The sequence below is a fragment of the Panthera onca genome, chromosome D1 (genome assembly GCF_046562875.1).
Source record: "Panthera onca isolate mPanOnc1 chromosome D1, mPanOnc1 haplotype 2, whole genome shotgun sequence".
In the NCBI taxonomy this organism is placed as follows: Eukaryota; Metazoa; Chordata; class Mammalia; order Carnivora; family Felidae; genus Panthera; species Panthera onca.
In genome coordinates, this window is record NC_138348.1 from 92,281,883 (window position 1) to 92,304,788 (window position 22,906).

Here is a 22,906-nt window from a genome sequence, read left to right on the forward strand (position 1 = left end):
TTCTTTATTGTATCACTTGTGCCTGGATCAATACAGGCACCCAGTGTGTATTTGTTGAGAAAAAAATGAATGGGTAGACATGAGTGGACACTGGCGGATCAGTGAGTGCTGTCCGGAGAGGTTTGCTCAAGGTGGGGGCTGTGGACATTGTATCTCTTTCTACATATGCTTGTGCTTTCAGTGGGCTCAACAAATGGTCTGAGGTCAGATGTTTCTGATGGGTTCGATTTTGTTACTCTAGAACTATTGACTCTCCCCCCCCCGCCCCCGCCTTGACTTCCCCTTTCTTTCATTTAATAAATTTTCTCTGATTGTTGCTGCTGTTCTGATGTCTAAATTGAAAGGACGACTGCCAGCCTTTGTTTTCATTGGGGTCTTTCATATAGAGGCCTAACTGCATTCCCTTCTTTCCTCAGAGAAGTACTTAATCCTTCCATCAGGGAATCTTCAGATTCTGAATGTATCTTCAGAGGACAAGGGATCATATAAGTGTGCAGCTTTTAATCCTGTCACTCATGAATTAAAAGTTGAACCCATTGGCCGAAAGCTTCTTGTCAGTCGTAAGTATTTGGGAGAATAACGGTAACCAGAAGCATTCCTCAGGAGAAGCTTCCTCAGAAGCATTCTTTAGAAAGCACTGGAAAATCAGAGTGAATTTTTCTTGCAGATCCTATTTGCTTATCATAAGAAAGTCTTATAAAAAATTAAATACACGAATGCATTATAGTATAGTACTGTACATGTGTTTAAAAGATAATGAATTTTTAATTCATTGATTAATTTTTTAAAATATTTATGTATTTATTTATTTTGAGAGAGAGGGAGAGAGTGTGACCAGGGGAGAGTCGCGGGGCAGGGGGCAGAGGATCCAAAGTGAGCTCTGTGCTAATAGCAGAGAGCCCAATGTGGGGCTTGAACTCATGAACCGTGAGATCATGACCTTAGCCAAAGTTGGATGCTGAACCGACTGAGCCACCCAGGAGCCTCCCCGGCCCCCGGCCCCCGGGCACCGCCCCCTCCCACCCCCCCCGCCCCGATAATGAATTTTTAGAAGAGAATTTTGGTCAGGATGACAGAGTGGAAACCAGACGGAGAACTTGACCCTTTGCTCAAATAAAAAGAAATAGTAGAGACAATATAACTTTATAACAGTGGTAATCAAATTGGTGGCTAACTGAATTATGAAAAATTAATAGCTGTTCTCTTTCAGCTGACAGTAGTCATAGCTGATTTTGAGATTACGGTAGCCGAACTCAGCTAGAACCAGTGGTCAAAGCACAATGAAGTGGTGGTTTCTGGATTGGTCAAAAATTCTGCATATCTAAACTGCTAATGCAGAGATAGCCCTAAGGGGCCACAAAGTGTTTTCATTTTAATTCTCCACTAAAAATGTATTAAGCTACCATGTATGACCTTGTGGCATAAAGAAGAATAAATGGGGAGATGAGAAAGCTTGCAGATTTGGTAAGGAACAGATTGGAAGTGGATGTTTAATAATGACATTTTTTGGTTCCCTTCTTTTTCCAGGCCCTTCTTCCGACGATTTTCACATTCTTCACCCCACCTTTTCACAGGCACTAGCTGTGCTTTCTCATAGCCCCGTCACCCTGGAGTGTGTGGTGAGTGGGGTCCCAGTTTCTCAAGTGCACTGGCTGAAGGACGGTCAGGACGCTGTGCCGGGAAGCAACTGGCGAAGGTTGCATTCCCATCTTGCCACAGACAGCATTGACCCGGTGGACTCTGGAAACTATTCTTGTATAGTGGGAAACAAGTCTGGAGACGTAAAACATGTGACTTACGTGGTTAATGTGCTTGGTAAGACGTTACTTCTTAAATTGCTTTTCGGGTCAGGCTATTTTTCTGGTCTAAGTGATGTTTGAATGGAAGATCTATTTGGGAACTATAAATGACACGTAAATAATGTCTTCACGTATGATGTCACAAGAAGCTTCGTTTTTTTGTTTTTTTTTTAAAGGACTGCTGATTTCAGCAGTATTTCTTGGTGGCACAGAACATTTCACTTGGGATGTTTATGGGAACCTCCCCCTCAACCTGGTTATGCAACGCAAAGCTTGTTCTTCCTTCCTAATGATGTGGAAGATTCTAGGCTGTGTCAGTGTGTTGGACCTAGTAGGAGTACCTAACAGTACTGACTAGAAAAGGTCACCTCAAAAAGAAATCTATTTCATTTTATTTTCCCTTAAGGAATGCTTTCACTGTATTATCTGCATTATTTCCACCCACATTGCTGTGTATATACTCTTTATCTCAAAGCTTTTCCTTCCTTTTTTTTTCCAGTTCCCTGTCTCACTGTCATGTCTAGCACCAGAAAATGTTTTCCTTTATCAAAACAGATTTTCATGAAAGCCAGAAAAAAATAGGTTGTAAGTGGTTTCATAGTAAATATAGTTGCTGTAAACCTTCTGCATGTGTTTATTTGCAACATAGGTAACCCTGGAATTAACTAAGTGTATGGCAAATGAGATTTAAAGTGCCGTGATAATCAGGTCTAAGTTAATATGCATAATCATGTAATTTGGGCATATGTTTCCAATGTTGCTAAATGATTTACTTGGTCTAGGAAAAAGTGGCTTGATGGATAGTAAAGGAAGTTTCCTGCCCAGTATAACATCTAGCCTAACGGCAGAATTGACCATAAAAAGAATTTAACCTGTGAATAAACATTCTTCTTTTGACTCTTGTTTAGTGTGAAATCATGGGAAACTACTTATTTCAAACAAATCACCTGAAACAAATGCTCAGGGAAGCCCAATTTGTATGTGTGTGTGTGTGTGTGTGTGTGTGTGTGTGTGTGTGTGTGTGAGAGAGAGAGAGAGAGAGAGAGAGAGAGAGAGAGAAACAGACAGAGAGAGAGAGAGAGAGAGAGAGAGAGAGAAGTGGGTGGGAAGATCTAGAAAAAGAGACTATGAAATATTAGTAACATATGGTTTATTTGATTAGAAGGAAGTTCAAATACATTTCTAATTTTGTCTTGATGACCATAGCAGGTAGGAGAATGTGAGTAAACAATGCAATTTGATTTCAACTAGTTATTGGTAGAGAGATTTTATGTGTCTTGTGTGATAATTTAAAAAGTACCTCTTAAGGGCTAGAGTTTAATTTATATGTTTTATTTTTAGAAAATGCTTCAATTTCTAAAGGACTACAGGATCAGACAGTCTCTCTGGGTGCCACAGTACAATTTACTTGTGAGATTCATGGGAACCCAACTCCAAACCGTACCTGGTTTCATAACGCACAACCTGTTCATCCTTCCCCACGACATCTAACTGTAGGAAACAGACTGAAAATCAGTGGTGTTACCATGGAAGATTCTGGGCTGTATCAGTGTGTAGCAGATAATGGGATTGGATTCATACAGTCTACTGGGAGACTTGAAATTGAAAAAGGTAGGCTTTTGGGTCCAGAAATCATAGGAAGTTTTACTTTACAGATAGGCTTTTGTTTTGGTTAAAAATTAAATCATTTTCACTAGAGAACATAATTCCATTACCATAAAGGAACTATGCCTATTTTCCATGTTCCTTTCTAGTTGCAGATGGGCATTTCCATGAAGAGGCAATATTATTTGATTAACTTCATTAAAAAAATTTTTTTTTTAATTATTTTTTTCAAAAGATACTATAGTTTATTTTTTTTTATTTTTTTAAATTTTTTTAACGTTTATTTATTTTTGAGACCGAGAGAGACAGAGCATGAACAGGGGAGGCGCAGAGAGAGAGGAAGACACAGAATCTGAAACGGGCTCCAGGCTCTGAGCGGTCAGCACAGAGCCCGACGCGGGGCTCAAACTCACGGACTGCGAGATCATGACCTGGGCCAAAGTCGGACGCTCAATCGACTGAGCCACCCAGGCGCCCCAAAAGATACTATAGTTTAAAAGGCATATGGTAAAAGTCTCTCATTTCTATTCCCTGGCCAGCCATATTGCCTTTAGAACTAACCAGTTTTATCAGTGTCTTTAATGTCCTTGTGTGTATATATACAATCACACACAATGTGTCTGTGTGCACTTAATAACATCTTTTTCCCCCCCGTAAATGGAGGTAGTATTCCTCAGAGTTTTTTATTTACCATATCTTTGATATCTTCCCAGATGGTTCATTAAACAGTGTTTTCATTCTTTTTCAAATGACTGCTTATTAAGGAGTTCTATAATGAATGTCCCTCTGCATAGATTATTTTGCACAGGTGTAAATATCTATAGAATAGATTTCTGGAAATGAATTTGCTGAATGAAAGCATCTTTGTTTGGTAATTTTGGTAGATATCACCGAGTTGCTCTGCAAAATTGTTACTGGTTTTTATTCTTACTGACCAGCAATGTGTATCTGCCTGTCTCCTCATATCCTCACCAGGGCAAGGTGTTAAATCTTTGCCCATCTGATAGTTTAAAAAAAAAAAAAAACCTTTTGGTCTGTATTTATATTACTGTGAGTGAAGTTGGGCTTCCTATCATATGTTTATGAGTCATTTGAATTTGTTTTCCTATGTACTGACTGTTCATTGTCTTTTGTCCATTTTAAAAATTAGATTGTTGGTCATTTTTCTTGTGGATTGGTAGGAATTCTATATTAGGGATATTAATCTTTTGCCTATGAGTTATAAATATTTCAAGTGTCAAAGAATCAGTGTGATACAGACCAATTCTCTGACCTTGGTGCAATTATTTTAGAAGTTAATAGTAAAAGTCATTTTTAACTGGCTTGTATTTGGAAATGTAAAATTATGCTTCTCAATAACAGAGAAAAAACTGCAGTGCAATGTGAAAATGCCACAGATTGAATTGTGTGGGATGTAGTAAAAATGGAATTTACATGGGAATGTATAGCCTTAAATGCTTATAAAAGAAAACTAGTAAGACTGAAAATAAGGAAGCAGAGGAAAAGAGATACTAAAGGGCAGAAATCAATTGAATAGAAAATGAAGATAAAATGGAGAGGATCAGTAAAGAAAAAAGTTGGTTCTTTGCAAATCTAATAAAATGGACCTACCTTTGTGGCAAAATACAAATAAACAGTTTTAGGAATAAAAAGTACAAGTCTTGTAGAGATTAAAAATAATAAATAAAGGTAAAGATAAAATAAAAGATAAAGATATATTGTGATAAACTTTATGTCAACAGTTTACAATGTTCTAGGAAATAGACAGATTCTTAGGAAAAATACGACTTAGTAAGGATGACTTAAGAGAAATTAAAAAGCCTATGTAGTCCTGTACTCATGAAGGAAACTGATTAGGGGTTTAAAATCTTCCCACAGAGAAAACACCAGGCCATATAGGTTTTATGGAGAGGTTTACGAAACTTACAAGTAACAGACCATTCCAAATATTACACAAACTCTTCCAGAGAAAAGTAAAAACTGGAAACTCTCCAGTCCTTATGATTTTGATTCTAAAATCACAAAGGAATGGCATAAGAAAGGAAAACCAAAGGCCAATCTCATTTATGAACATAGATACAAAAATCTTATGAAAATATTAGCAAGCCATCAATATTTTAAAAAGGAAATACATCTTAACTAAGGAGTCAGCCCAGGAATCAGTCAGAAAATTTAAAGTGTCATTCATCTGGATTGAATAGAGGCAGGAAAACATTTGACACAATTCAATATCCATGTTAGACACACTTAGAAAAATAGAAATAAAAGGAAATTTTCTTAATCTGATAAAGAGTATTTAACAAAAACTTACAAGAAACATCACTTTTATGGTGAAATGTTGGAAGCATTCTCTTTAAAATCTCTTTTATTGGGGCACCTGGGTGGCTCAGTTGGTTAAGTGTCCAACTTTGGCTCAGGTCATGATCTCACCATTCATCAATTCAGGCCCCACCTCAGGCTCTTTGCTGACAGCTTAGAGCCTGGAGTCTGCTTTGGATTCTGTGTCACCCTCTCTCTCTGCCCCTTCCTGCTCACACTCTGTCTCTCTCTCTCAAGAATAAATAAACAGTGGGGCGCCTGGGTGGCTCAGTCGGTTGAGCGTCCGACTTCAGCTCAGGTCACGATCTCGCGGTCCGTGAGTTCGAGCCCCGCGTCGGGCTCTATGCTGACTGCTCAGAGCCTGGAGCCTGTTTCAGATTCTGTGTCTCCCTCTCTCTCTGACCCTCCCCCGTTCATGCTCTGTCTCTCTCTGTCTCAAAAATAAATAAACGTTAAAAAAAAAATTTAAAAAAAAAATAAAAAAAAGAATAAATAAACAGTAAAAAAATAAATAAATAAAATCTTTTATTTGCCATCATACTGGAGACTCTGATCAGCACAGAATGACACGAAATATGTAAATAAAATAAAATATATAAGGATAGGAAAGAAAAAAATCAAACCCATAACTGCCATGATTGCCAATACAGAGAATTCTCAATTTGCTGGCAAATTATTAGAAATAATAAAGGCACTTAGCAAGGAATCTGGACGAAGACCAACAAAGAAGAATCGGTGTCTTTCTATATACCAGTGCATTAGTCACGCTTCTCCAGAGAAACAAACCCAGTAGGATATATAAGATATAAATAAGAGGTGGTTTATAATAGGAATTGGCTCACATGATTATGGGGGTTGAGAAGTCCCATAGTCTATCCTCTATACACTGGAGAAGGAGGAAAGCCAATAGTGTAATTCATTTGTGGGGTGGTGGAGAGCCTGTTGGTTTAAGTCTTGACCAAAGTCCAAAAGCTGGAGAACCAGAAGCGCTGATGTCCAGTGTTCGAGGGCAGGAGAAGGTGGATCAGCTTAAGCAGAGAGAAAGAATTCACCTTTACTCTGCATTTTTGCTCTACAGAGTGCTCAGCAGATTGGATGTTGCTCACCCGCGTTGGGCAGTGCCATCTGCTATACTCTGTTCACCAATTCAAATGCTAATCTTTTCTGGAAACACTCTCGCAGACCCACCCAGTTATGTGGACATCCCTTCGTCCAATCAAGTTGATACATAAAATTAACCACTATAGCCAACAACAGGCAGAAAATATAATTTAAAAGTCACCTTTTAATATTAGCAACATTTAAAAAGACCAAGGTATCCTAGAAAGATATACCAGTTGGTACATACCGAAATTCAGTATTACACAGTTGTCAGGTCTTTCCAGAAACTTCCTGTAACTTCATGCAATTCCAATTAAAATCTTATTTGGATATTTTGAGGACGTTGACAAACTGATTCTGGGATTTATATGCATGACCAAAGGCCCAAGAATAGTTAAGGCATGCTGAAAGAAGAAGAAAAACACAGGGACTTATTTTTACAGGTATTAGAACATATATAAAAATCTGTGGTAACTAAGATATATTGTATTGGTGCAGGAACAGATAGGCTATTGAAACAAGACAAAGACCCACCAAGAAGACATTTGCACCTAAGGATTTGACTTAGGTGGCATTGCAGATTACCAAGAGGAGGACATCCATTTCAAGTGTGGATGTGGGATAATTGCTCATCAAAATGGAGAAAAAGAAATGAAATCTCTAACTCATAATGTGTATAAAGACAAATTACCAGTGGATTAAAGACCTATCTGTGCAAGGCAAGATGGCAGAGTTTTTGAAGAAAATGCAGGAGACATCTATCTGATTGGATATAACTTAACATTTTAGGCTAATTTTTTTTAAAAGATTGATATGACTACATTGAAATTAGAACATCCTTATTAATAAAGAATACCATTAAAAATGAAAAGAAAAGGGGCGCCTGGGTGGCTCGGTCGGTTAAGCGCCTGACTTCGGCTCAGGTCATGATCTCGTGGTCCGTGAGTTTGAGCCCCATGTCGGGCTCTGTGCTGACTGCTCAGAGCCTGGAGCCTGTTTCAGATTCTGTGTCTCCCTCTCTCTCTGCCCCTCCCCTGTTCATGCTCTGTCTCTCTCTGTCTCAAAAATAAATAAACGTTAAAAAAAAATTAAAAAAAAAAAATGAAAAGAAAAGCAGGGGCCCCTTGGTGGCTCAGTTGGTTAAGCGTCCGACTTAAGCTCAGGTCATGATCTCGCGGTCCGTGAGCTCGAGGCCCGCGTCGGGCCCTGTGTTGACAGTTCAGAGCCTGGAGCCTGCTTCTGATTCTGTGTCTCCCACTCTTTCTGCCCCTCCCCCACTCATGCTCTGTCTCTCTCTCAAAAATGAATAATGTTAAAAATTTTTTTTTAAAAGAGCAATAAACTGTGAGAAGATATTAGCAGCATATATAACGAATAACAGAACACTAGCTGGAATATACAAAGAACTCTGAAACCATTACAAAAAAGATAAATGACCCAACAGAAAAATGGACAAAAAGCCTTTCAAAGAGGAGGAAAAATACCAGTGACACATAAACACGTGAAAAGATGTTCAAGCTCATTAGTACTCAGGAGAGTGCAGTTTATGACCAGTGAGACAGCATCTTACACTTTCTAGATTGGCAGAGATTCGGGAATCTAACCATACCGAGTGTTGGTTTTGTCAAAGGTAGGAAGTAGGGCTGGAGAAAGAGAAGGATGCACTGGAGAAAATTCCATTTGTAATCGATATTCCATAGTAGGCACACTTAAAAATGGCTCCAGAGAATACCTGGGACCAAAAGGAAAGAGAGTTAGTTTGGAGACAAAAAATGTTGTTTGTGTAACATGATAAGAAATACACTCGTCGACTTTCACTCAGAACAGATTTCTCTCCCAGGCTTTTTGTAATCAGAGGTTCCCCCTGGAATGAACTATTTTTGTGAAGGAATATTATTTTGTTTTATGCTCCTTGACACCTTTTTCATGGCTTCACCTGTTTTATACTTAACAGCAGTCAAATGAGTATAGGAAACCCTTTTTTTTCCCTAAAGGACAGGAAGTCTGTGTAGGAAATGTCCAGGAGCCCACAATTAAGAATTCTACTTTTTAGGGACAGTTTTACGTGGTGAAAGTTGAGAAGAGAATTAACAAGGAGGGGGTTATCTTTGTTTTAGTTATTACTGTCATATATCCCTGTTTGCCCATGTCTTTGCAAACACTTGTTTCAGTGAATGAATGTGTTCTCCATACTGTTCTGCATGTAAAACATTGTTTAGGGGATGGTAACCAGATTTATTGTGGTGATCATTTGCCAATGTGTATCCATATGTTAAATCATGATGTTGTGCACCTGAAACTAATGTTGTATGTCGATTATACTTCAATTAAAAAAAAACACTGTTAAGAAATACATGTACGAAAGATGCTTTTAAGGCTGTTACTTGGGCACGACATGGATAACATTTATGCAAGAAGATGAATTTATTTTGCATTGTAGGTACTATAATCTTAATTATGTGTGTGTATTTGTGTGTGAATTACTGTTTTAATAGGCAGTGGACTCAAGCCAGTTATAATTACAGCACCAGCAAGTACAAAGGTGGTAGATGGAGACTTTGTTACTCTGTCCTGCAATGCCACTGGCGTGCCAGTCCCAGTCATGCGTTGGTATGACAGGCACGGGTTGATAACCAGCCATCCGTCTCAAGTGCTCAGATCAAAATCCCGGAAATCACACTTACGACCTGGGGGCTATGACCTGGAGCCTGTCTACTTCATCATGTCCCGAGCTGGCTCAAGCTCTCTGTATATTCAGGCCATCACTCAGGAGCATGCTGGGAAATACATCTGCGAAGCCACAAATGAACATGGTGCCACACAGTCGGAGGCAGTCCTCACAGTTGGTGAGTTGCCATTAATACTTTTTCTCGGGTGATTAGCTTCCTCTGATTGTAGGGGATAAAGTGCTTTGAAGTATGTTTTTTTCATGAGTCCAGCAATCTCTGAATATATATATGAATATATATATATATATATATATATATACACACACACACGTGTATATATATATATATATATATATATATATATATATATATTTTTTTTTTTTTTTCCCTCTGCAATAGTGAAACACAGAACTGTGGTTTTGGGTATTTGGCCTTACCATGAACCGGATGAACCTTGGTTTCCATTTCTGATGTTTTGGTTAAGGTTGTAGTTGTTCTATAGAAAGCTCTCATATGGGAGCAAGCCCGAGTTGTGACCTGTTTTCATGATTAATGCTTTTGGTTGTCTAAGCTACTGAAAGTGATCATTGCTGACATTTTTTAGGTGAGCCTTTGATAAGTACAGTATCCAGAGTCTAAAGGGTTGGTTTTCTTTTTTTTTTTTTTTAACTTTTATTTTTGAGACAGAGAGAGACAGAGCATGAACGGGGGAGGGGCAGAGAGAGAGGGAGACACAGAATCGGAAGCAGGCTCCAGGCTCTGAGCCATCAGCCCAGAGCCAGACGCGGGGCTCGAACTCACGGACCGTGAGATCGTGACCTGAGCCGAAGTTGGACGCTTAACCGACTGAGCCACCCAGGCGCCCCTAAAGGGTTGGCTTTCATTGAGAAAGTAGAATCATGGTACTACCAAACAGTACCTCCTATTCAAAGTTATTTTTCTAATGGGATGTATAACATTAATTCTTGATATTTTATTGATTTTTGGTGAGGATGACTTAAAAGCTTTATACAGTTTTTGAAGTACTTAGTGTATAGAATATCGATATTGTTAAAATTAATTCAAATTTGACTTAATTCAAATTCAAGCCTTACATTGGTATTTAGAGCAGCAATGCTCCAGCAGGTAGTCAGTTGAGTGGAGACTGTCACCTTATTTGTCATGCAAGAAGCAGAGTGTCAAAAACAGTACTGCCCTTAGTCTTGGCAACTGAGTTCCCTGCCTTGGGCCAGTGCGTTAGAGGGCTCCTTGCAGCTTTCTTCTGCCTGGGTCCTCAGCTCCCACTGGTCACATAGTCCATGTGGTTAAGGGGTTAAGTTATAGTCCCTGGAGCCTGGAGCCCGTGTTCCTCCTTGTGTATAGCAGGTCTGGGGCTCTGGAAGTCCTTGCTTTAATTAGTTCACAGTCTGGTTCCACACAGGTCCCATTCCCTGACCCATCCTCCAGAGTGTAGACCACACCACCAGTGTGCAGGCACCCTTAAGCCAGAGGAGCGGCCAAGGGATGGTCTTTTGCAGAGGAAGGAACGTAAAGTAGACAGAAATTGGGTGTGCACACAGGTATTTCCAACACAGGCACGCAAGGCCCCTGGAGCTCCAGAGGAAGCTGGAGGTAGAAAGAGAAGTGGGGAAGGCCAAGGACATCCATTTGTATTAGATTATAATTATTACTGTCTGATTATTGGTAAATTAGGATTATTCCCTGTAGCAGTTAGGGAAGGAAGAAATAGCTACTCACTTCAGACATGTTAAGAATCCTCCAATGAAGAGGGTAGTTGGGTGTTGTATAAATTCATACACGTGTAAATATGAATATGTATACGTGTGTGTGTTTATATATCTGCTCTGCCAAGCGAAAATCAGAGTGGCTCTGCTCAAATTGTTAGCTGTAGGACAGGTGTAACACAGGTGATGCTTGGTTAGCTTTTGGCTAAAGTGATTGTTTTCTATAAATGTAGGATAGCAAGAGGCATAGATGTGATAGTCACAGTTGATGGAACTGGATCTTTTGTCTCACTGCCTCACTTTAAATATCAAAGATCTGAAGCCTTTAGAAAATACATAGGCTAACTTGTTTAGGTTAGAATTTTTTAGGTCTTTAAGGTCTTCCCCACCCCTTCCAGGATTTTATGTCTTGATAAATACCATTTTCATGTATAGTAACCCCATCACCGACCTCCTTCCGAAATGTTCTTATATTTTCTCTTTTGCGCGCCCTATAATTATTAAGATCCAGCCAGGTTTACTAAAGCTCACAATACATAACAACCCACCTCTTTCTACAGGAATCTGAGCCTTATTAAATTCTAGCATACTGAGAGCCATTTACTTGTTTTTTGGAGGGTAAGCAAGGGCAAAGAGAGAGATGACTGCCCCCTCCTCCTTTTTCTTTCCAGAGACCTTGGGTTTTGAGGTCTGAGATGTACAAATATTTGTAGAGTGGGTTGTAACTCTTCAAAACTATAATGGGAATTGGTTTGGGATAGTCGGGGTAGGGGATGCTGGTGTGAGTGGTCACAGTGGGAACGGCTTTGACAAGTTTGGTTATATTCCTTGTTTAGTTTCAGCTCTGAGTCATTAAATTCACTGCCATAGTTATAGTACTTAGAAAAGCAGAATTTTATCAGCCTCTTCTAATTCAAAAAGCGTTCTACGTTTAAAAATACTTGGTCTATTTTTTTTTCTTTTTTTTTTTTTAATTTTTATTTTTTTGAGACAGAGAGAGACAGAGCATGAACAGGGGAGGGTCAGAGAGAGAGGGAGACACAGAATCCGAAACAGGCTCCAGGTTCTGAGCTGTCGGCACAGAGCCCGACGCGGGGCTCGAACTCACAGACTGTGAGATCATGACCTGAGCCGAAGTCGGATGCTCAACCGACTGAGCCACCCAGGCGCCCCAATACTTGATGTCTAAACTGATCATTTCACACTTGATCTTAGCCAAAAGGCCAAGAAGTGATCTCATCTGACCATTTCACAGAGTTGTTTTGAAGACAAGTTGAGATAATGTAAGTGAAAAAACTTTTGAAAGTGGTGTTCAGGCCTTATAAATTATATCATGTGAGTACTCAAATTATATTACTGGAAATAGCAGAGAGAAAAGAATTGAATCTTCCTCCTCCTCCCCTCTTCTCGAATCCCCTTTTTAATAAACATGGCAGAAAAGCCTCATCGCATCCAGAATAGCAGGAGCAGAATTGTGACACTGATACCGTTAGACACAGGCTGCGGCATAAGTTTGTCTCCTGCCTCTGCATAAATTGAGGCCTGTGGTCTTTAAACTCTTGTACGGCCAGATACCACTTCCCAGTGGTAAGCAGCCCAAAGGCTCCGTGAAACTCCTAATGATGAAAAGGTCATTCTCCGCTACCCTAAGCCACAGCTAATTACCTCCACTTGCTAGAGCCCATCTCTCGCCCCAGTGGGCACCAGCCGCACACCCTTACCAGCCAGCCCACGTCCTGACTCACTAGATAAACACGGCTGCTCCAGAAGCAATACTGTGAAGTTGTCTCAGTGAACTTAATTAGTTTTCTCCTGGATTATTTTCTCACTAGCTTCTTTAATGGAGGACGCGTCGGAGACACCTTTTCTCCTCTAAACAGAAAACCGACCTTACGCCGTTAGCCGTGGTTTGTGTCGGTTCCCTCCTGAACTGCAGGGCTTCTCAAAACACACCCACCTTTTACCAGGAATCTGACTTCACTGTGCAAAAGAAACTCTTTCACATCGTTTCCTCTGCTCCCTTCCTCCACAAAAGTGGTCAAAAAGAGGAGACCTTTTTGTTGCCAGCCTGAATAGCACTTGAGAGAAACCAAGCTGTCAGCACTTGGGTTTCATGGTGCTCGGAGTGTATTTGTTTTCATCAACTGCTTTCTCTGGAGCAGGATCACCGGAGTTCTGCTGGCTGTTGTCACTTAATCTCCCAGAACCCTAATTTCCTCAGCTGTGAAGTAGGAATATTACTGTCCACCTAAGAATGTTGTTTTGAGAGCTTGAGGAGATTATATTTATTAAATGTCTAACACAATGCGTGGCCCATAATATGTGCTCAGTAAATTTGGGGGATGGGATGTGCAACCTATTTCTTTTTTCAGCGCAAATATTTTTCCCTTCTCTTGTGTTCTGTATGCTTTTAGTAGCATTAAGACTATTTGCTTGTTTCATTTTTCTTTAGATTGGCAATTTTTTTTGACGTTTCTTTATTTTTGAGAAAGCGCGAGCAAGGGAGGGGCACAGAGAGGGGGACAAAGGATCCAAAGCAGGCTCTGCATTGAGAGCAGCAGGCCCGATGTGGGGCTTGAACTCATGAACTGTGGGATCATGACCTGAGGCGAAGTCGGGCGCTCAACCGGCTGAGACACCCAGGTGCCCCTAGATTGGCGATTTCTTAAGCCAGTCTTCAGTTCTATCCAGAAAGAGGGCTTGCTTGGAAATAGGTAAGCCCTTCTTTTACCTTGTTTCCTCTTGTCGAATGTAAATTGTTTTGCTTGTGTAGGGTATTTTCATTATCTGTTGCTGCATAACTACCCCCAAAGATTACTGAAACAGTAGCCCCTTTATGATCTCTTACAGTTTCTAGGGTTAACTGGACGCAGCTGGGCAATTCTGCCGGCCTTGCTTGGGGTCTCTTACGCCATTGCAGTCAGATGTACCTGGGGCTGGAACAGCCAAAGTGGCTTTACCCACATGTGTGACACTTTTGTGAAGGCTGGAATAACCGGCCACCTCCCCTTCCTTCCCTTTCTCTCCCCCTCTCCCCCCGCCACTCCACACGGCTAGCTTGGATGTCTGTATGGGGCGACACAGAAGTAGAAGTGCCAGGCCTTGTGAAGACTCAAGCCTGGAAGAGCACAGTCTCACTTTGGTTGAAGCCAGCCATAGGGCCAGCCTGATTCAGCAGGGAGGGGACCGTCCAAGGGTGTGGATGCTGAGGGGTATCATTGGAGACTGGCTCCCCAGCAGGTAACAGCCTAGCTGTTGGTTGTTTCCTTACTATTGAGTTCACCTTGCCGCTAAGGGAATGCATTGCTTCGTGTATTTCACTTACCAACTGGAATTACCACTCGGTGTTCTCCAGCTTAAAATCTTTCAAGGTTAAACTAGCAAACTGTTGTTGTAAAAGAGGGAATACTAGCGTAGGACAAGGAAAAATAACATCCTCAAAATCACTTCACTACCGCAGCTTTTTCAATAAGAGATTACTGTTGGAGGTTGGAGGTTTCCATGAATTGCAAACTGAGCTGTTAACCTGCTTTCACTTCTGGGGCTCAGATTGTCTGTATCCTTGTGGGCAGTTGGATCACTGTGAAGAAGGCACTGAAATAATGAATTTCCTCAAGCTGTCTCTTCTCTCTCTCTCTCTCTCTCTGTCTCTCTTTCTTCCATTCCCTGCAGTTCCTTTTGAAACAAATACAAAAGCAGAAACAGTTACACCTTCCAATCCCACTCAGAATGATAAAAGAGATGGTTCAGAAGCTGGATTATTGAGCTCATTTCCAGGGAAGAAACACTCCAGCGCAGTGGAATCATCGCCAGAGAAAAACACTAGTGGTGCCTCTGTCCCTGATGCCCCCATCATTCTGAGCCCTCCGCAGACCTACACATCTGATACGTACAACCTGGTCTGGAGGGCGGGGAAGGATGGCGGGCTGCCCATCAATGCCTATTTTGTGAAGTATCGAAAGGTAATGTCTTCTCATTTATCAGCTTTCTCTTCTCTCATCTTAACGTTGTGTGTATATAACACATGCTTATTATCTTCGACATTTATAGAGCAACAGGAAACAGGAGTGTTCTAGGATTATGAATTTGGGAGAGCTATCCCAACAGCCATGCTGGTTTTACCAGTAAGCAGTAAGAATGAAAGATACACAGTATCCCCCAGAATAGGAATTCCAAGAACCCAGTGACTTCTTGACATTTTTTTTGACATTTTTTATCAAACACTTTAACCCCTTGAGTGTAAACCTCTAGAAACCACTTTTTAAAAAGTCACCCCTTCCCTTTGTGAGATAGTAAAACACAGTTTATTTAACAAATATAGCAGTTTCTTATTAGAAACATCAAAGTCCTCTGGTATAATCTCTGACAATTATTTTTATTTCAAGTTGTCTTCTTAATTGTATCGGAATCTTATGTTGTTTGGTGACTTATTTGAGTGAACCTTGATCCTCTCAGTTGATTTTCCAATGTTTCTTCCAGAGGCTTGTATTAAAGCAAAATGAAAAAAAGTGTTTCTTTGTTTATGAGACTAATAAATGAACAAAAGACACCCTCATATTTAAAATACCTTTTTTTGTCCAAGACACTTTGGTGCGCATCGTTTAATAGTATATATTTTTAATATCTGGAACAATTAACATGGTGATATTTGAAAGTTTATTCACTGTTTCTAACCTGATGATTCAAGATGTAGAAACTTTGAATGATTCAAGATGAAGAAACTTTCACTGGGATTCTTACCCACACAAAAACTTGTGTGATGTCGTTTCCTAGTTCTATTAACTAAGACACAATGGATTGGGTCTTTTTTTTGCTTTTTTTTTTTTTTAGTTTATTTATTTTTGAGAAAGCAAGAGAGAATACGCACAAGTAGGGGAGGGGCAGAGAGAGAGGGAGAGACAATCCCAAACACACTCTGAGCTGAGTATGAAGCCTGACACGGGACTCCAACCCACAAACCGTGAGATCATGACCTGAGCTGAAATCAAGAGTTGGACGCTTAACTGACTGAGCCACCCAGACGCCCCAGATCTTTTTAACATTTATTTCCTCCAGTACATGTGGAAGTGGTGAGACATGAAGAATGCTGGAAATATAAAATGCATAATTATGTAACTCATATATGCATATGTATTCTAACTTAACATATATTTATTATGTATATTATATATTATCATTAGTCCAGATTATTATGTACTTATTTTATGCTCCCATTAGCCAAGTAAGAAAGGAGTATTGTTTCCTTTACAAGTAAAGGAAGCAAACTCTGGGAGATAAGTAACTTGCTTGAGGCCACAAATGAGCGGTAAGTAGGAGAGCCAGGAAGGAGTCTTTTTATTCCTGAGAATTCCTAAGTTCATGTTACGGGTCTCCTTATATTTCTTAATGTGAAGAAGTATCGTGTCTCTTTCTTCCAACAGTATATTCCTTACCAACATTCATCTGGAATGGAAGATTTTCTCAAATTGGAATGGAAGGTTTTTCTGCCCCTTATCTCCTTTTTTTAATGACTTACTTTCTCTTGAGCAGCTAGATGACGGCGTTGGCCTGGTGGGAAGCTGGCACACAGTTCGAGTCCCGGGAAGTGAGAATGAGCTCCATCTGACAGAACTGGAGCCATCTAGTCTCTATGAAGTTTTGATGGTGGCAAGAAACACAGCAGGTGAAGGGCAGCCCGCCATGCTTACCTTCCGAACCAGCAAAGGTGAGTATAATCTTCCTCAGGAGGAGCGAGCTGGCCGTGTGGATGTCTCTTTATTACTGAGTGTCCTTTGGGGTCATAGAGATTCTTTTTTATTTTTTTTTTTATTTTTGAGAGAGAGAGAGAGAGAGAGAGAGAGAGAGAAAGAGCAAGCAAATCCAAAGCAGGCTCCAGGCTCTGAGCTGTCAGTAACAGTGCTTGACAAGGGGCTTGAACCCACAAACCATGAGATCATGACCTGAGCCAAAGTTGGACGCTTAACCGACTCTAGGTGCCCCTAGAGATTCTTATATATAAATCCATTAAATAATTTTAGTATAGTACCTTTGTTGGCCATGCTTGGATGGTTGTATTATTCCATCCCATCCAAAGTTCTATGAGTATTTCTGAGAGTTTATGATATGTAAGGCGTTGGGGTAGGTGATACAGGGAAAACAAAGATGATCAAGATAAGATTCATCCTAATGGTACCTCTACTTTGCTAAGTAGGCTAAGACACATAAATACCAACTGCAAGGCAGGATTTCAGTTCAGTTAATATTTACTGAATGCCTTCTGTGTGTCAGGCAATAAACAAAAGGGACAAACTCCTTGCCCTCATGGAGCTTACAGTCTAGTTGGGAGATGTTTCCACCTGAGTTATAAGTACATTAGAAAGTGGTGAATGCTAATAAGAGAACTAAATTAGGGGGTGGCTATAGGAAGTGCGTGGGGTAGCACTTGTCACAATGTAAGCAGGTGGCCAGAGAAGTCCTCAGTGAGCAGTCGACAGCAGAGCAGAACGTCGAGGTTTAAAGTGGAAAGCCACGTGGATGTCTGGGAAAAGAACACCCCGGCTGAGAGGATAGCAAGTGCAGAGACTCTGGGGTGGGGTGTGCCAGGTGTACCCCAGGAACACTGAGGGCACCACTGTGACGGTAGCCAAGGGACTGTGACCGTGGGGGAGGGCGCTCAGGAAGATGACAGAGCGGCCACCCCACACAGTGCCTTGTCCATCCTGCAAGGACATTGACTGACTCCGAGAAAGTGGAAACGTTGGAGGGTTTGAGCTGAGTTGTGCGACATAATCTGTTGTGTGTTTCAACGGGGGTAGGGTAAGGATAGACCGCAGAAGGGCGAGGGTGTGAGTACTGGGAAGGACTGAGAGAGTACAAAGAAAGGATGTTCTTTCAAGTGGGGTAGCTCGTTAAGGGTAGGCTTGATTGAAAAGATGCCATTATAGCTTGGCCATCAATGAACAAAAAGATTTCAGTGAGGAGAGAGGGGAACTGGGTAGCAGAGTATTTTAGTACATTACAAAAATAAAAAGGAGGTATGATTGAGAAGAAATTATTTATTGGCTTTTGGAAAAGACCCTTTCATACTAATTACTGACTGTAGCTAGAAAAATGAGTATTTCTTGTTTGAACTGCACTTTGAGTTAATGTTCATCATCAGTCCACAGCTGTTTATAGAATCTGACCTATAAATACTGAATAAGAAGAACATTTCAGTTTTAAGATAATCACCCATTTTCACTTTTTGCCTCTTGGAATTTTTAAGCTTAACATGATAATTTTCTCACGAAGAAACAGAAGCTCTTTAAGAATGAGTTTTATGTTTTAGAATGAAGAAATAGGTACAGTAAGAAGCAAAAGGGATGAATAGTTTGAAAGCTTTTCGGCATTTGGCTTTTTTACTTGTGGTGTTTATTCTGTGTGTAAATTTAAATTAGCCTGATGAAGAAAGACACATTTTAGTTTTCCCTTAAAGCTACTAGAAAAAGACAAAGTAATTTTTAAAAACAATATTTATTTATTTTGATAGAGAAAGAGAGAGAGAGAAGTGGAGGGAGGGGCAGAGAGGGAAAGGGAGGAAGAATCCCAAGCAGGCTCCACGCCTGACGCAGGGCTCGATCTCACAAATTGAGATCATGACCTGAGCCAAAATCAGGAGTCCGCTGCTTAACTGACTGAGCTACCCAGGTGCCCTGACAAAGTAATTTGTTTTTTTAAGTCAATTCCTCAGATTAGCTGACTATTGACAATGTAGGTCTTAAACTCAGACCCCGTAACAGACAAGTTCATGTATTTATATTGATACACCAGTTGAGTTTAGTATCTTTCCTTAACTCTACATCTACACAGAAGCTTATGTTACAGTATGTGATTATGTGTTTTCTAACTTTTCTAGAGAAAACAACCTCATCAAAAAACACCCAGGCGTCCTCTCCACCCATGGGCATCCCTAGGCGTCCTGTTGTTTCGGAGGCTGCGGACAACTTTGGGGTGGTACTTACAGATTCCTCTAGGCATAGTGGAGGTAAAGTAGAAACCTTCATTTTTATTGATTTTCTTGTTTGCACATGTAACTGGCATGTTTCAAATTATTTAAGGGGTGGAGTGGGAGAGAGTGTTTGTTTATTGTTCAGATTATAGCCTACCATAAAGCTCTTTCAGGTCCTATTTCAACCATGTTTTAAAAAAAAAAAATTTTTTTTTAATGTTTATTTTTGAGAGAGAGAGAGCACGAGTGGGGGAGGGTCAGAGAGAGAGAGGGAGACACAGAATCTGAAGCAGGCTCCAGGCTCCGAGCTGTCAGCACAGAGCCCGATGCGGGGCTCGAATCCACGAACCATGAGATCACAACCTGAGCCGAAGTCAGATGCTTAAACCGACTGAGCCACCCAGGCACCCCCATTACCATTTTTTTAATGCCCTGTGCTCCGATCTTGGTAACTCAGTGTCATGATTGCTTTTTGAGGTAATAAACTCAGACCCAAAACGTTCTGGTACTAAGATTTTATAGCTCATAAAAAGGATTTTTCTCTCTCCTCTCTGGCAAAGAAACTAAATTTATGTTTTGAACTCTGAAAGTCTGACTTTTTTTTTTTTTTTCGGTGATTTATCAAAACGTGTGGTGGTGCCTACAGTATGGTTTAGTGTTTTGAATGATTACATGCCATATTCCATTTTATTGCTATATCTTGCCACTTGTATGGTTTTTAGATGTCATAGCCATACAGTTTTCAAAAGATTCTTTTTAGTATTTAAATTTCACACGTACTAATTCTACAATTACAACATAACGTGCTCTTTGTGGCTGTGTTAATATGTGTTAGCAGGATGTCTAGGGAGGGCTTAAAATTTCATTGCTGAGCTCTAACAGTGTTCAAGCCTCTCTTCCCTATTTGTATAGTCTTTCACAAATTGGCCTCAGACAAAAGCAGATCATAACATTTGAACACCCTTCTGGAACCCCTCTGCTTCTTCAATGTCATGAGCCTCTTCTGCTTGAGTACTTTAGCCTCTGAGGAGCAGTTCAGCTCCCTTAATAGAGTACTTACACGAGTATCAACTTTATATAATTTTTTTAATGTTTATTTATATTTGAGAGAGAGACAGATAGAGCATGAGTGGGGGAGGGGAAGAGAGAGAGGGAGACACAGAATCCGAAGCAGGCTCCAGGCTCTGAGCTATCAGCACAGAGCCCAACGGGGGGCTTGAATTCACAAACCGTGAGATCATGACCTGAGCTGAAGTCAGCTGCTCAGATGACTGAGCCCCCCAGGCGCCCCGAGTATCAACTATATATGAATAAAGTTGACATCTGAAAAACAAAAACCTTATGACTTATTTAACATCCTTGTGGTAGATACTGGACCAAATGCTGTTGCAGCAGAGGCAAAATAAATCTTGCCTTCAAGGAGTTTACAGCATCGTGAATGATCTAGACAATAAGTCCGCAACAATATAGTGGGTAATATATACACATTAACCCATAACAATGATTTGGATTCATTGTGCTGAGAGTCTACCCTTGGCGTTCTGGGATCGCGAGAGAAATATGCAGAGGAGGCAGGTGGTGGTAAGAGAGGCTCCCTCTGCTGAGCTTCAAAGGCAAGAATGCTATAAAGACAAGAATGGAGGAAGGAACAAGAAATGCAAGACAGCTCCTGTGCAAAGAGATGCAAAATTGACATGTTGGATTTTGTGTCGAGGTTTAGAGGTTAGGGTTTTAATTTGGTGTGATTGGTTACTGTTGGGAGTGACACCAGAGTAGGGGGGGAGGCAGGTGGGCACCTTGTATGATGTACTTAAAATTTTAATCTTTCCTAAAAAAAAATAATAATAATTTTTCCTGGAAAGCTGTGAAGAACCATAGAAGACTTTAAAGAGGGGGAAAGGAGAAATGGCCAAAGATGAGGCTAGAGAAATAACGAAAATAGTGAGTGTGGATGGAGAGGGACACAGCTGTCAGACAAAGGAGATTGAGTCCACGTTGAAGGAGAGGCAAAAGTGTGGGGCCTCGGGCTTGGGCAACCAGGGCCCATTTACCGAGATAGGTAATAAGGATAGTTAGGTGTAGCTTAAGGGTTCAGTTCTGGAAGTCATGAGTTTGGAATCACCCAGGCAGAGATAGCCATAGGAAGTGATCTCTTGAATCTTCGCAATAACCCTGGGGGAAGGATTAGCATATTTTACAAATCAGTTAACTGAGACTCAAGAATGCCATGTAGCTTTGCCTGAGCTCTCCAGAACTGCTATTCAAAATTCAGATTTTTGAACTCCCAACTACAGTCTTTCTTTTATCCCATAACTGCCACATGCTCTCTCTTTTACATATTGAAGATTCTTTTCTGTAACGATTCTTTTCCCTAATAACCTTCTCTTTCTGTTTGATCTTTGGTGTTCTTTGATGAGTTTTAACCGCCTATGCATCAATATAAGGAAGTGGTTGGTTATCTAGGACCAAAAGAGAGATTCACTAACAGTACTGTTCATTCTGTTTCCATTGCTTTCTAACTTGAAAGGAATACAGTAAGTATCACTCAAAAGTTGCCTGCTTTGAGTATTTTCCTCTTTTTAATCCATCAAGCGCTTTGTTTTTAAAATGCCACCATTTTCTCCATACAAGTACCATCTGCAACATTATTATGTTCTTTCTTATGTGTTTGTTCGGGCTAAAGGGGTGTCGAGTTGAGACAGAGTGGTGTTGCTTAAGGAATGTGGCACGGGCCAGACAGACAGGGTTCGCTTAGTGACTTCACCCAGGTAACATCACCATGGCCCGGAGCTGGACCTCCTCCTTCAACTCTGGACACCTGATTGTTAGCATGCCAAACGACAGTCAGTCTCTTGAGACCCAGCTCGCCTTTGCAGAATTCATAGGTGATCAGCGTAAACCAGAATGGCGACTTACTAATTTGCACTGAAACCGTCCCACAGACCAGATTGTCTCTGTCGGCATTCTTCCCTGGTAGGAACCAAGTGGGAAGACAGTTACAACCACAAGCGTGTGGTCTTCTTGGTCAGCAAGAAGAGTTAGGTACATGGTTTAAATGGCTGGTGGACTTAATCCTGACGTTTCTACCTGCCACGGGAGTCTAGACTGTCCAGGTTGTGGGCCAGGACCTCCCCTCCCCTTGGCCGTGTCACCTGTAACTGCTAGACATTCGTTCTCTGACTCCTTTTTCTAAAGTTTGTGTGGATGACTAGGTGGCTCATCTCGTTACTGAGAGCCGTTTTGTTGATTTTTTAAAAAATTTTTTTTAACGTTTATTCGTTTTTGAGAGAGAGAGCAGAGACAGAGCATGAGTAGCAGAGGGGCATAGAGCGAGGGAGACACAGAAAGTGAAGCCAGCTCCAGGCTCTGAGCTGTCCGCACAGAGCCCGACACGGGGCTCGAACTCACGGACCACGAGATCATGACCTGAGCCGAAGTCGGATGCTCAACTGACTGAGCCACCCAGGCGCCCCACCCCCTTTTCTTTATTTAACTACATATCCTGTCTTCCTGCTTCCATCCCACGTAGCATTCTCTTTGCCCATTAATATCACTGTTGATTTATTAATCAAATTTTATCTCTTTACTGCCTGCAGTCTGTGTTTTTGGAGTAGCGTTCCTATAGCCTTGAGGTGTGTTAAGATAGGATATGATAGTAATAGCTAATAATCTGTATGTGTGTTATGTAGCTTGGGTGGGTAAAGAAAAACATTTAAATAACAC

General features: G+C 40.8%; 1 protein-coding gene across 4 annotated transcripts in view; it reads left to right on the forward strand.

The window, feature by feature from the left end:
• Positions 1-22,906, forward strand: part of CDON (cell adhesion associated, oncogene regulated) — a 105,329-nt gene that overhangs the window by 41,477 nt on the left and 40,946 nt on the right. For all 4 annotated transcript variants that reach the window (XM_060605167.3, XM_060605164.3, XM_060605165.3 and 1 more), the window contains exons 5-11: positions 417-560; positions 1,528-1,815; positions 3,141-3,410; positions 9,320-9,670; positions 14,890-15,179; positions 16,747-16,921; positions 19,091-19,219. In XM_060605167.3, coding sequence (XP_060461150.3) covers positions 417-560; positions 1,528-1,815; positions 3,141-3,410; positions 9,320-9,670; positions 14,890-15,179; positions 16,747-16,921; positions 19,091-19,219 — 1,647 coding nt within the window. The remainder of the gene's footprint in view (positions 1-416; positions 561-1,527; positions 1,816-3,140; positions 3,411-9,319; positions 9,671-14,889; positions 15,180-16,746; positions 16,922-19,090; positions 19,220-22,906) is intronic.